Source organism: Micromys minutus, assembly GCF_963924665.1.
Source record: "Micromys minutus genome assembly, chromosome: 21".
Lineage (NCBI taxonomy): Eukaryota > Metazoa > Chordata > Mammalia > Rodentia > Muridae > Micromys > Micromys minutus.
Window position 1 is genome coordinate 697,051 of NC_137956.1, and position 12,165 is coordinate 709,215.

The 12,165-nt window shown below is 39.0% G+C and overlaps 1 protein-coding gene across 1 annotated transcript in view; it reads left to right on the forward strand.

Moving 5' to 3' along the window:
- Positions 1 to 12,165, forward strand: part of HERC1 (HECT and RLD domain containing E3 ubiquitin protein ligase family member 1) — a 146,045-nt gene that overhangs the window by 116,342 nt on the left and 17,538 nt on the right. The window contains exons 57-67 of the mRNA XM_080934559.1: positions 188 to 293; positions 2,841 to 2,987; positions 3,332 to 3,433; positions 4,392 to 4,565; positions 5,664 to 5,957; positions 7,165 to 7,230; positions 7,400 to 7,525; positions 8,368 to 8,506; positions 9,550 to 9,731; positions 10,338 to 10,493; positions 11,334 to 11,456. Of these exons, the coding sequence (XP_080790685.1) occupies positions 188 to 293; positions 2,841 to 2,987; positions 3,332 to 3,433; positions 4,392 to 4,565; positions 5,664 to 5,957; positions 7,165 to 7,230; positions 7,400 to 7,525; positions 8,368 to 8,506; positions 9,550 to 9,731; positions 10,338 to 10,493; positions 11,334 to 11,456 (1,615 nt within the window). The remainder of the gene's footprint in view (positions 1 to 187; positions 294 to 2,840; positions 2,988 to 3,331; positions 3,434 to 4,391; positions 4,566 to 5,663; positions 5,958 to 7,164; positions 7,231 to 7,399; positions 7,526 to 8,367; positions 8,507 to 9,549; positions 9,732 to 10,337; positions 10,494 to 11,333; positions 11,457 to 12,165) is intronic.

The following is a 12,165-nucleotide window of genomic DNA, read 5'->3' on the forward strand; positions in this document are numbered from 1 at the left end:
TGTGTGTGTTGATTTTTATGGTAGTGTAGACTGTTACTTGGCAATAGTATGACTTTCCAATAATCTTGATTTACTGTCTATTACTAGTCTTATAATATATAATGCCATAAAATTACCTAAGGGAAATAAAGAATGGATTTTTAGATTTTCATTTGGTATGTTCTTCTTTTGTGACTTTTCTTTTAAGTGGCTGTCAAAATGGCTTAGTGTGTGTCTGGCGTATTCCTCAAGATACCACACAGACCAGTATGACCAGCTCAGAAGGATGGTGGGACCAGGAATCAAATTGTCAGGTAATGTGTAGCTGTTCAGATGAAGAAGACTATCTGGAACCATATGCAATAACTCCTCACTGAAACATCTGTTCTATACCCAAAGGTCATGATTGATCAGGGAAGTGTAAATAATTGTTGTAATTGTACAGCGAGGTGTTTAATGCTTATTGAGTGATCATGTTGGTGATGGAAACAGTGGATGTTTGTGGTATGGTATAGTAGAGTGACATTGGGAATCCCATCCAGAGTGTCTGCTACCAGTGTCAGGGTTTCACCTGCACAGAACCATTATTTTGAAAGAAAAGTCTCAAGCTGATACTTACAAAAGCATCTAATCAAGACACATGAATTCATGAGTCCGGGAGTCGGAGGTATGCAGTAGAAAAAGCACAGACAAAGACCACCCAGGAAGCACACATCTCAAACCAGACTTCTTAAACTTTTCCCACTCTCAACCTCTTCTCTCAGAAACTTTTACACAGCCTAGTGTGGGTACATAAAGTGGGTGAGCAAACAAACATTTATTGATTAAAAAAAATTATAATTACATTTGTTTTAGAAAGATTCTTTGGCATACATCTGATATTTATTAAAGAGGAAAGCAAATTTACATACATATGAGATACATGTGCTTGTTTTTACATTAAAGAAATGTCTCAGCTGAATATTTTGTAATGATATAGAGCATCTTCATTGTTTTTTTTTAGAGTTGATCAATTTTCAATTTTATAATTGACAATACTAAGAATACTTTTGCGTAAATACTTACAACCATTTAGAACCATTTAAATTTTTTTGGAAATTCTGTCCTAATTCTTAGCCTAAAAAAAATTTTTTAATGAAAAAAAAAAAAGGCTTAAACTGCAGACTTTAAAGTCAAATACTCAAACACAATACAACCCAAATATACACTAGTTTGATACTTGCTGAGGAATGGCAATAGGAAAATACAAAAAGACTTTGTTTTTTTCATAACTAAACCATCGCATTTTCATAAGTTCAGAAAACTGTGTAATAATCACTACAGTTCATAACATGTAAACTTAAATTTTAACCAAAATGTTTCACAAAACCCTCATAGATGAGGCACTGTGAGAACACACACAGCTTCGGGTCAGAACCAAGGCTGCAGTAAGGTCCTGCGGTGCAAATGCAAATTGCTGCTGGGACACCTTGGATCCCTGTCCCTGTCTGCTTGGTTTCAGTTTTGGTCATGATGTATTCAGAAACCTTTACTGTTGCCAGATGTTTCAGAGCTGCTGAGTTCAGTTAGTAAGTGTTGACATAAAGTGCTCAGCTGCTGCCACAGCTGATTGTCACCTCCCTAGAATTAAGCATATTGGTAACAAAGTAGCTAATTGTTTTCAGTTGAAGCCAAGCCACATACTATTTTAAGTAAAAACTCAAAATAATTATATATTAATATTGGCATTTTATAATTCTTTAAAAAACAAACAGCGGATTGTCTGATTGAACTGAATCTCTGAACTGCCAGTTTTCAGCTACCTTTTGTTCGTAATACAAACACCCCTTGCAGAAGTTCTTTTTAGTGGCCTTTGGGAAGATGAGTATATCTGATACTGTCATCTGTCTTAAGGGACTGAGTAGTCAGATAAATGATAGGAAAGTGCTGCAGAAATAGAAATGAGACCAGTCAAGATAAACATAGCTCACTCCTTGTCCAAATGAGTTGCCTTGTGCACTGACCTTTTTCTCACTTCAAAACCTGGCAGAGCAAATAGGTTGATTGGACATTGTTTAACTGCTCTAAAGGTGGTAGAACCTGGGAGAGTGGAGCCTAAAAATGAGACAGATTAAGTCTCATGTAATAACCAGTTTTATTCAGAGTATCAGACAATCTATGCTCCAGGGGTTAAAAAGAATCAACTGAGTATATTTATATAAGCCACATATGGCAAAAATATGGTTTCCCATTGAAGCATATAAACAAATAACAATACCCAGTTGTAATGAATAATCTCATGACGTAAACTCATTCCCAGCTGCTACACCTGGGAAGGACATGAGAACACATTTCAAGAACAATTTTGTGTTTAGAAGAAACTGAGGTCACAAGACTCTTGTCTTGTTTTTCTGGAATTTTCTCACAAGCTCTCAGAATTTCCCTTCCACAACTCCATTTATGGACCAACAGGCATGGTGTCACCCGACAGAACCATTGGCTCACAGTAGAGAAGCCTATTTGTATAGAGAGAACACAAGCAGTTCATAAGTGTTAGGTGAGAAAAGACAAATTACATGAAGTCAAATTTTTTTTAAATAAAACTATTGTTCACAAAAAAAGTCATTTTTTTCTGTCTCATATTGGGACTTCGAAATTCAGTAATTTCTGCTTGTTTAAAAAACAGAAAATTAGTTTTAAACGGTATCAGAGCCAGGTTGCTGCTTTATTGTTATTCAGCAAGTTTAGTGACTGTGGGAGAACGTAGCTCTACCTCAATCCAGTCTCATACTACTCAAATGTAACAATTCCAAGAGTGAGCTGTGAGTCTTGAGCCTGTAAGTTATTTTTAAACTAATACATATCAAAACAATGAATTATAGGATGGCTATAGGAAATCGACAGGAGCCAAGTGTGTTTATCAGCTGCGGGGACACATCACACCCGTTCGGACTGTGGCCTTCAGTTCTGATGGCTTGGCCTTGGTGTCTGGTGGACTTGGAGGGCTGATGAACATCTGGTCTTTACGGGTAAGGACACAGGTTGTTTTATTGAAAAGATATTTCATATTAATTTGGACCATATATAATAAAAATTAACCAACCCTAAGAATATTTCATTGGTTAATAAAGATGCTCCTGTAGAATCATCTACTACTTACTATAAAAGAACCAATCTTCTCTCCTTCGGGTTTCTAATAAGTATGTTTAAAGTGAAAAGTGCATAGTAGGTTATAAATTAAATGCTGTTGAATTCCGCTGTTATTATTTTTAATGTATATCTTGTGAATATACATTTACAAAATTAATGTATATTTTGTGGCAACAGTACCTAAAGTCGAGAAATGAGTTTTGATAAGTATATTTCATTTTAGGATGGCTCTGTCTTGCAAACTGTTGTGATAGGCTCTGGAGCTATTCAGACCACAGTATGGATTCCAGAAGTTGGGGTAGCTGCCTGCTCAAATAGATCAAAGGTAACATTACAGACACACCAAACTGTAGAATATTAGCCTAGAGAAGTTTTAGAAATTGCAGTCCAATTCCCCTCCCTCTTTACAGAGGAATGACTGCTTATGTGCCCAAGATAATGCAACTATTTAATGGTAGAAGGGAGTTAGAACCCAGGGATGATCATTTCTTGCCTAAAACCCTTTCTGTTATACCTGGGCAATGCTGAAAGTGCTTGATTTCTTTTTTCTCTTTATTTCCCTTGGAAGACACTAGTAGATTCTAATTTTCTCACATGATTTTAGACAGCATTAAACTATCAAAAGGATATTATATGGGAAAAAATTCAAAGACATTTACGTATCCAAAATGTATCATGGCTTTAAAGTTTAAGATTCTAATAAAATACGAGCCAGCCTACTATGATAATTAAATATCAAGATCAGTGTGCCGCTTGATTTATATTTTATGCACTTACATAGTGTTAAGCTATAATCATATGTGAATAGTCCTACTAAAAGTAAAAATGAAAACTAACCAATCCCAGGCTCTTCTTAAGATTGGCAATGTAGCTAGCGTGCAGCACCCTGAGTACAAATGCCATCAAGTCTGCTGTGTAGAGCAGGGCAGCTCTGAAACCTTTACATTGTGTTCCTGAGGAAGCAGCCATTTTTATTTCTGCTAGTGTCCCTGCAGTCCTGTCAGACTTGTCTTGTAAGTCCTGTGAACTAGCAGGTAACTGATACTGTTTTTTTTAAAGACTATTGCTAAGGTAGTTCACACTTTTCAAATTATTTTTTATTCACTCATTTTACTTGGACAAAACTTAGTATGTTTTAAAATGTAGGTAGACATTTTTAATGTGTAAAAGGCAAAGCATTTAATCCAATTACTGGAGAGAACTTATCTGGTTCAGTGGTAATTGGCATGATTTATTTTACATATAAACAAATTAATCCTATGGCATGATTTATTTTCCACTAGGATGTTTTGGTTGTGAACTGCACAGCAGAATGGGCTTCTGCCAATCACATTTTAGCAACCTGTAGGACAGCCCTGAAACAGCAGGGTGTTCTGGGATTAAACATGGCTCCCTGCATGAGAGCATTTCTGGAAAGACTACCCATGATGCTTCAAGAGCAATATGCCTATGAAAAGGTAACTCATGGCCCTAACTCCCATAGTGCTTAGTGCTTTGGAATTTGGATCTCCTCCACAAACCACCCAAGGATGTGAACTCTGAGGGAAATATGTGCAGCTGTCTGTACAGAAGTGACATCATCACACCTAAGCGGTTGTTCCGTGATTTTAAGTCTAGTCCTTATTTTCACTTGAGTAATGAGACTGTAACTCCAAAATTTTTAGTGTTGATACATTTTTTCATATAATTTATTCATTCTATATCCACTTAATTTAACTGGAGGATTTGTGACATATTTGCTCTGACATGACTAAAGATGGCTATAAAAGGGGATTCTTGTTATCTACTGTGTTTGTGCACAAGACAGTCTAATATGACCCCATACTGGATTCTGAAACAAAATAGATATTAGTGGTAAGACCAAATAAAGCTCTAGTGTAGCTAATGTTGTACCAGAATACGTTTCTTAGTTTTTATCTATGTAATATGATTATATAAGGTTTTTAGTTATATGTAATATAAATATGATGTTAGAGAAATTTGAGTAACGGTGGATTAATATATACTATGAAAGAAAACTCCCTAGACTGGTAGATGATATGGACTGGAGAAAGCAGCAATGCCTGCCTCCCTCCTAGGAGAGCCTGGTGCCTCCACAGTCCTATTGGCACTGAAGGTCTGAGTGGTTCCCTGAGAGCTGCTGGTTTTCTGTCCACATGGGAAGGCCAAGAATGTTGGATCCTTGTAGTGGATTAGATGTGCTTTGCCCATGGGAAGTGGCACTATGGGGGTGGGCATTGAGGTCTTATAGATATGCTCAAGTCTGGCCAGAGACAGTTTGACTACAGCATGACCAAGATGCAGAACTGTCAGTTCCATTTACAGCACTGTGTTTGCTTGTACACTGCCATGTTTCATGATGTTAACGGGCTGAACCTCTGAAACTGTAAGCCAGCCCCAATTAAACATTGTCCCTTATTTATTTATTACTTATTTTTGTAAAAAAAAAATGTATGTGCAGTTCTCTTTACTAGAGCTTTCACAACATAAGTTTGTTTGGAATATCTGACATAGGCTCCTCCTCGATGTGGCATTCTTTTTTTTTTTTTTCTTAGCCTCATGTAGTTTGTGGTGACCAGCTTGTTCACAGCCCCTACATGCAGTGTCTGGCTTCCCTTGCTGTGGGACTTCATCTGGATCAGCTGCTGTGTAGCCCTCCAGTGCCACCACACCATCAGAACTGCCTCCCTGACCCTGCATCCTGGAATCCCAATGAGTGGGCCTGGTTAGAATGCTTCTCAACCACCATCAAAGCTGCAGAAGCCCTGACCAATGGAGCACAGTTTCCAGAGTCATTTACTGTTCCAGATCTAGAGCCTGTTCCTGAAGATGAGCTAGTGCTACTCATGGTAAGTGCAGCGTGAGCTGCTGCTGCTGCCTGTGGTGGAGATTTCATCATGGCTGCTTGCTGTGCCACAGATCCTTTGCTGGCTTGACTAACTAGTGACGTGCCCATAGATAAACTGAATATACTTTTCTGTTGGATGGCTGTTCATGTCTCTGGTGACAGAGCCTTTGTGAACCTGCTGATTACATATATATATTCCTCACCTTTGTGTTTATTCCTATGTAGGTTCCTGTTAAGTACCTTAGTCATACATGTTTTTAGTTTTCCTTTGGTCATTTTGTGAGATTGATGCCACATAGAAATTCTGATTTAGTCCACACATAAAACTTATTAATAATCAGCATCAAGTGAGAATACAGAAGAGCATTCAATGTGTCATTTCTTTTTTTACTATAGTTGATAGCGTTTAGCTATAGAAACGGTGATGACCATAAAATCCCATTGTAAGGGGTACAAGTCAGCATCTGACCTAACTTTAGTTAAGGTTTATATATGCGAACATTTGAACATAAAAATGTAAATTCAACATCAAACAGATAAATTGAAGAAAATCATCTGAATACATAATTTTTAATCGAAAAATGTCTTCCATAGTGTTGTGAATGTTATACTCAGCATAACATGTACAGGGCCCTGGGTTGGGTCTGCAGCACCAGCACCACATACAGATAACAGAATAGAGGTTCAGTGACGTGGACTAGAACAGAGGATAACAGCTCATTTTGAACCCCTTTTGGGCCTAATGTCATCCTGCAGATTTGGAAACCGAAGCCCACAACAATGACAAGACCTTCCCAGTAACTAGACAACGGAGCTATGGAGGCAGTAGATTCTGTACATGGCCTTGCGTCCCTGGTGCTCAGTAAACATGGACAGTTAGCTTTGAACTTGGGCTACAGTGATAATAAAAGCATGCATAATAAAAATAAATATTAGAATGCAAGTGTGAAGTTATGATGGTACTGAACGTGCTGGCTGGGATAGCACATGCCTCTAACACCCAACTTCCTACAAGAGAGTTTTGACCCCAAGAGTTTGAAGAAGCTGATGTGAACAACATGGCAAGACCCTGTCTTAAAAAAAAAGAAAGAAAGAAAATAAGAGCAACTCCTCTTGACTTGTCATAATATCACCATGTTCTTTAGACAGGAAACGTTATCCCTGACAGGGCAGACATCATTGTTTCTGATGTGTGCTCTGTCTTACAGGATAACAGCAAGTGGATCAATGGCATGGATGAACAAATTATGTCTTGGGCAACTTCCAGACCTGAGGTCAGTAAAGATTGAGATTACGATGTGGTGGGTTTCAGTCAGTCTTTTGATTGTAAATGCATGTGTTCTGTGTCCTGTTTTCTGTAGAGGTTGTCACATGCTTGTGCTGAGTATGTATTTGTTTGCCATACTGAATGAACCTAACTTTAGCTGCCTATGGGTCTTTTAGGACTGGCACCTGGGAGGCAAATGTGATGTCTACTTATGGGGTGCTGGCAGGCATGGACAGCTGGCCGAAGCTGGAAGGAATGTAATGGTGCCAGCTACAGCGCCTTCGTTCTCACAGGCCCAGCAGGTAACGGAGTGAAGAGCAGAGAACTGTGAGAATGCAGACGACTACCAGCAACTTACTTAGGGTTGAATCTGGTCAGCTTTGTAGTCCATTGTGGTGAATCATTTTATATGTGGCCTCCAAATAAACCTTCCATAGGTTTTATTGTACTTAAGACATTTTATTAAGAAGTTTCTAAAATTTTCTTGCTTCCAAGTATAGTGAGTTAATGTCACAATATATTAGGCCAGTGCAGTGTATGTTTATGGAAGCTGAGCTAATCTTAATCTCTGTGCTTTTGGATACCATGATCTACCTAGGGTCTTTAACCAGACTTAACTGGTAACCCTCCCTTTACCCAGCAGTCATGGTACTGTATTTCCCAACCCGTCCGTGGAGCCACTCATTTCACGTTGTTCTCCTCTTCCTACTCCTGTCCCAGAGTCACTGCTCTCTGTGTATGCCTCCAAGTTCTGCCGCTTTCTCCACCAGCCTTCAGTAGTCTCCTATGTCCTCTCCTCTTTTATCTGTGCTGTTTAACTGTGCAGTTAGCTGAAATCTCACGGTTCCGAATTGTTTCAGTCAGGTGGGAGTCATATGTGCCTTAATTGTAATCAGAGTATAGTAATCAGAAGCCACAGGTAGGCCAGTTTTTCTGCTTTGGTACAAAGTTAAAAAGAACTGGTAGAGATATTCTCGGGTGCATGGAATTACCTAAAATGTCTGTATATTAGACATAAACAATAAGAGTAATGGGGTAGTAATATTTTTATTTAATCTTAAGTATTTCATGCATGTACACAGTATATCTTGATTATGTCTGACTCAAATAAGGAGAATGTTTTTAATTTTGTGTTTTATACTAGGTTATATGTGGTCAGAACTGTACCTTTGTCATCCAGGCCAATGGCACAGTGCTGGCTTGTGGGGAAGGAAGTTACGGCAGATTAGGGCAAGGAAACTCAGATGACCTTCACGTGCTGACTGTAATTTCAGCCCTACAAGGTGAGGCTGCCAGAGATTCAGAAATGTTAGACACTGATCTTTAGGAGTGTGTGTATCCACTGGGACACTTCCCAACTCAGAGAGAGAGCCCTTGGAGTTTGCTTATGCACAGGTTCTAGTTATGTAATGCATATAGCCTTAATTTCCACATTTCAAGTTATTTCCCAAGTAGGACTAGAATCCAACAGCATATATATGCATTTGAGATCAAAGAAAAACCAAATGTTTTAAAATTATAAACAGATTTTTTAAGATTGTTAAACTAATTAGGTAGTGTGTGTGTGTGTGTGTGTGTGTGTGTGTGTGTGTGTGTTTCACTAACATAAAAAATAGTTCACATGAAAATCTCCACCTGTGCTAAAGAGTTTAAAGGTCATATGGCAGAGTAATATGTCACTTAAGAAAGAAGCAATAGAAACTGCTATGGAGTCTCTTGGATCTCAAGCTTACAATAAGGGATATTCACCCTTTGAACATTGTGATGTATCAGCTGCAAATGTGTTAGGCCACACCCATTTTTATCTTCAGATGTATTTGGCCAACAGGCTGTAGCTTAGCATGCTCGCTCATGGAGAACACAGAATGAAATGCTTATACTAAGGCTTACCCTAAGTTCACAGGAGATTCCTGCAGAACTGGGTCCGAGCATGCCGTAGTATGGGTGTGAACTCAGATGGGGTTCCCACCTGTTCTCTCTAGTCCCTGGCTCTGGAACCTTGCACAAGCACTACACCACTTCCCAACTTCGTCTCTGCAGCTATAGAAAATGGGAATGTCTGCCATTTGATCTGTGTGAAGGGAAAAACAAGACAGTTTGAGAGGCTAGAATATCAGCCTTAGTGACTGTGGTGGCTGCTCATGCCCTCCCTTGTCTTTTCATTTTGTGTGATTGCTCCCAGATACGCAAGGTTATGACTATAAATTTGACTTGAAATTTAAAAAAATGTTATTCTACAGTGCCATTTTGATGTTTAGGGCATTCTCTAGCAGCTGCAAGAGTGACTATCTACCATCTGAGACCTGTTGTTTCTGCTATCTTCTAGGCTTTGTGGTGACCCAGCTAGTGACTTCCTGTGGCTCAGATGGGCACTCAATGGCCCTGACAGAAAGTGGTGAAGTCTTTAGCTGGGGAGATGGGGACTATGGCAAACTTGGCCATGGAAACAGCGACAGACAGCGGCGACCAAGGCAGATTGAGGCACTACAAGGAGAAGAAGTGGTACAGGTCAGGCACAGCATTCAAGTTTGCCTTTGAACCTAAATGCAGTGTTAGTAAATAACATTCTGAAGCTTAGCTAGAAGGAACAGTATAAAAACAGATTCCATGGCAGAATAAGAGACCCACTATTTTTGGTTTTGTAGGCTCATTACTGAGCTTTTCTGGAATTGAATAGATTTTAATATTAGAATGGACTTTTCCAAGTCAGCAGACTTGGTCCAGGATAGGATGCAGCATGCTCATGGAAAAACTCCATGGGACTAGTTCCCACCTTGAAATTCTTGGTAGGTTGTGGGGAAATTTTTCATTTAACCTTTTCCTTTTTGTTACAAAGGAATGTGATGTCTGTTAGATCAGCTAGCGATCTAAGATAATACTGTAAAATCAGTAGCACAGTAGAGTTTACTATAAATGTTCCATTCATTTATTTCCTTCAGTCTATATCAGTGTCCACAGCCAAAAGAGTGGTAACAGTTATTCCAGGGTCTGCTTGGTTTCTCTGAACCTATGCGGCAGGCAGATCAGGAGGGCTGTGTGAACAGACTACCAAAAGTGATGACTTTCTTTTTAGTCTGTCTTCTTACAAACTTTTTCTCCTTGATTCTGTCCTAGATGTCTTGTGGCTTCAAGCATTCGGCAGTGGTGACATCAGATGGCAAACTGTTTACTTTTGGGAATGGTGACTATGGTCGTCTGGGTCTTGGAAACACCTCTAACAAAAAGCTTCCAGAGAGAGTGACTGCATTGGAGGGATATCAGATTGGACAGGCATGGCATAAGTCAATACCGTTCTTTGTTGATAGTAATTTTTTACCTTTTGTGTTTCTACCTAGGTATTCTTGTATCAGCCAGAAATACCAGGATTGCTAGTTACATTTATCTTCTGTACCTTTTATTTGACATACAGTCATTTCAGGACTTTTTCCCAATGTGAAAAATTCATAATTTCTGGATGTGACTGTTTAAAAAACACCATCCATAAAGTACTACCAACAACTTGCTGTATAAAATCTTAAAAGCTGGGTATAGTAACAGATACCTGTAATCCCAGCGTTTGAAAAGTCAAAGCAGGCAGATCTAGATCAGGCTTAGCCTAGGTTTTTATCAGCACCACCTCTCAAACAAGCAAGCAAACAGAAGCAGCAGCAACAGCAGCACAAAACTGCCTTTACACAGTGAGACTTTTTTGTTGCTCCTGTGTGTCAGTGTTGAGTTGTACAGCTGGATTTTTCTGTCTGTATAAAGACATTGAAAATGTTTCTCAATCATGGGTAAGATCTCTTGACTTCTCCTATGTCATTGATGAGACAGCCTCTGTAGTAAATGAGTATTTCTGAGGTATATGTACTTTTTTCCTGCCTTTTCTACTTTTATGTTCTTAGCTACAAATGCTTGAAGGATTTTACTTTGAAGAAAAGAATTGTTTAGGGATCTTGGGAATTCTAGTTGATGTATTCAGGTTAACTTTTGGAGCAGTTACCAAAACCAGTATGTATCTTGGGAAACAACACATGAAATGTTTCAGTCTAGAATACAGAAAAGTTCTGCAAACAGAGCTTGTGTTCAGGTCGGACGGTCTTCTCACTGCGTGCTCCACTGTTTCTGCAGGTGGCCTGTGGGCTGAACCACACCTTGGCAGTGTCAGCAGATGGTTCCATGGTGTGGGCATTTGGGGACGGGGACTATGGTAAACTGGGCTTAGGAAATTCCACTGCAAAGTCTTCTCCTCAGGTCAGTCACTGCCTTGAAGCTCAGTCTTTATACAATAGGAGTTAGGTTTTGCTTATATCAGTACCTCTTTTATGTTAGAAGTGCTTTACCTTGAACATTTTTATAATTCGTAATGAAGGTTTAAGGTGTTCAGTTGCTTATTCTCAAATATCCTATGCTCTAGATCTTGATTTTTAAAAATCCATTACTAAGGTTAAATGGATGTAAATGTTCCACAAGGATAAGCTTCTGTGTTTGCAGATGGGCTAAGTGCTGTATGACTCTGTCCCATGTAAAGAGGCACCTTCTGGAGGGATCCATGGGCATTTTACAACTCTGCCTGCAGCTGCTGTTTCAGCATATTACCACTGAATGTGCATTTTTGAAAAATATATAGAAAAAAATGAGTGCTTATGAAACTAACTAGGAACTGTTACTCGCATTTTAGGTTTCTTGGTTCTCCAGACCTCCTGTGCAGCTTTGCTACATAGGCTTCCCTTACATATTTAATTTCCTTACATACTTAAATAGCATGGCATGATTTATAGCTTTGCTTTCAACTCGGTGTGCTGTCATATATAGTCTGGGACATGTTGATAGTTGCTTTGATGGATACTCAATAGAGATGCAGGAAAGCAGACAACTTCATTTGGGGAATGTAGAAGGCAGCTGTTATCACCTGGGAAAACTAAAGACAGGAAGCTGCTTGTGGTCTCACAAGATCTTGCAA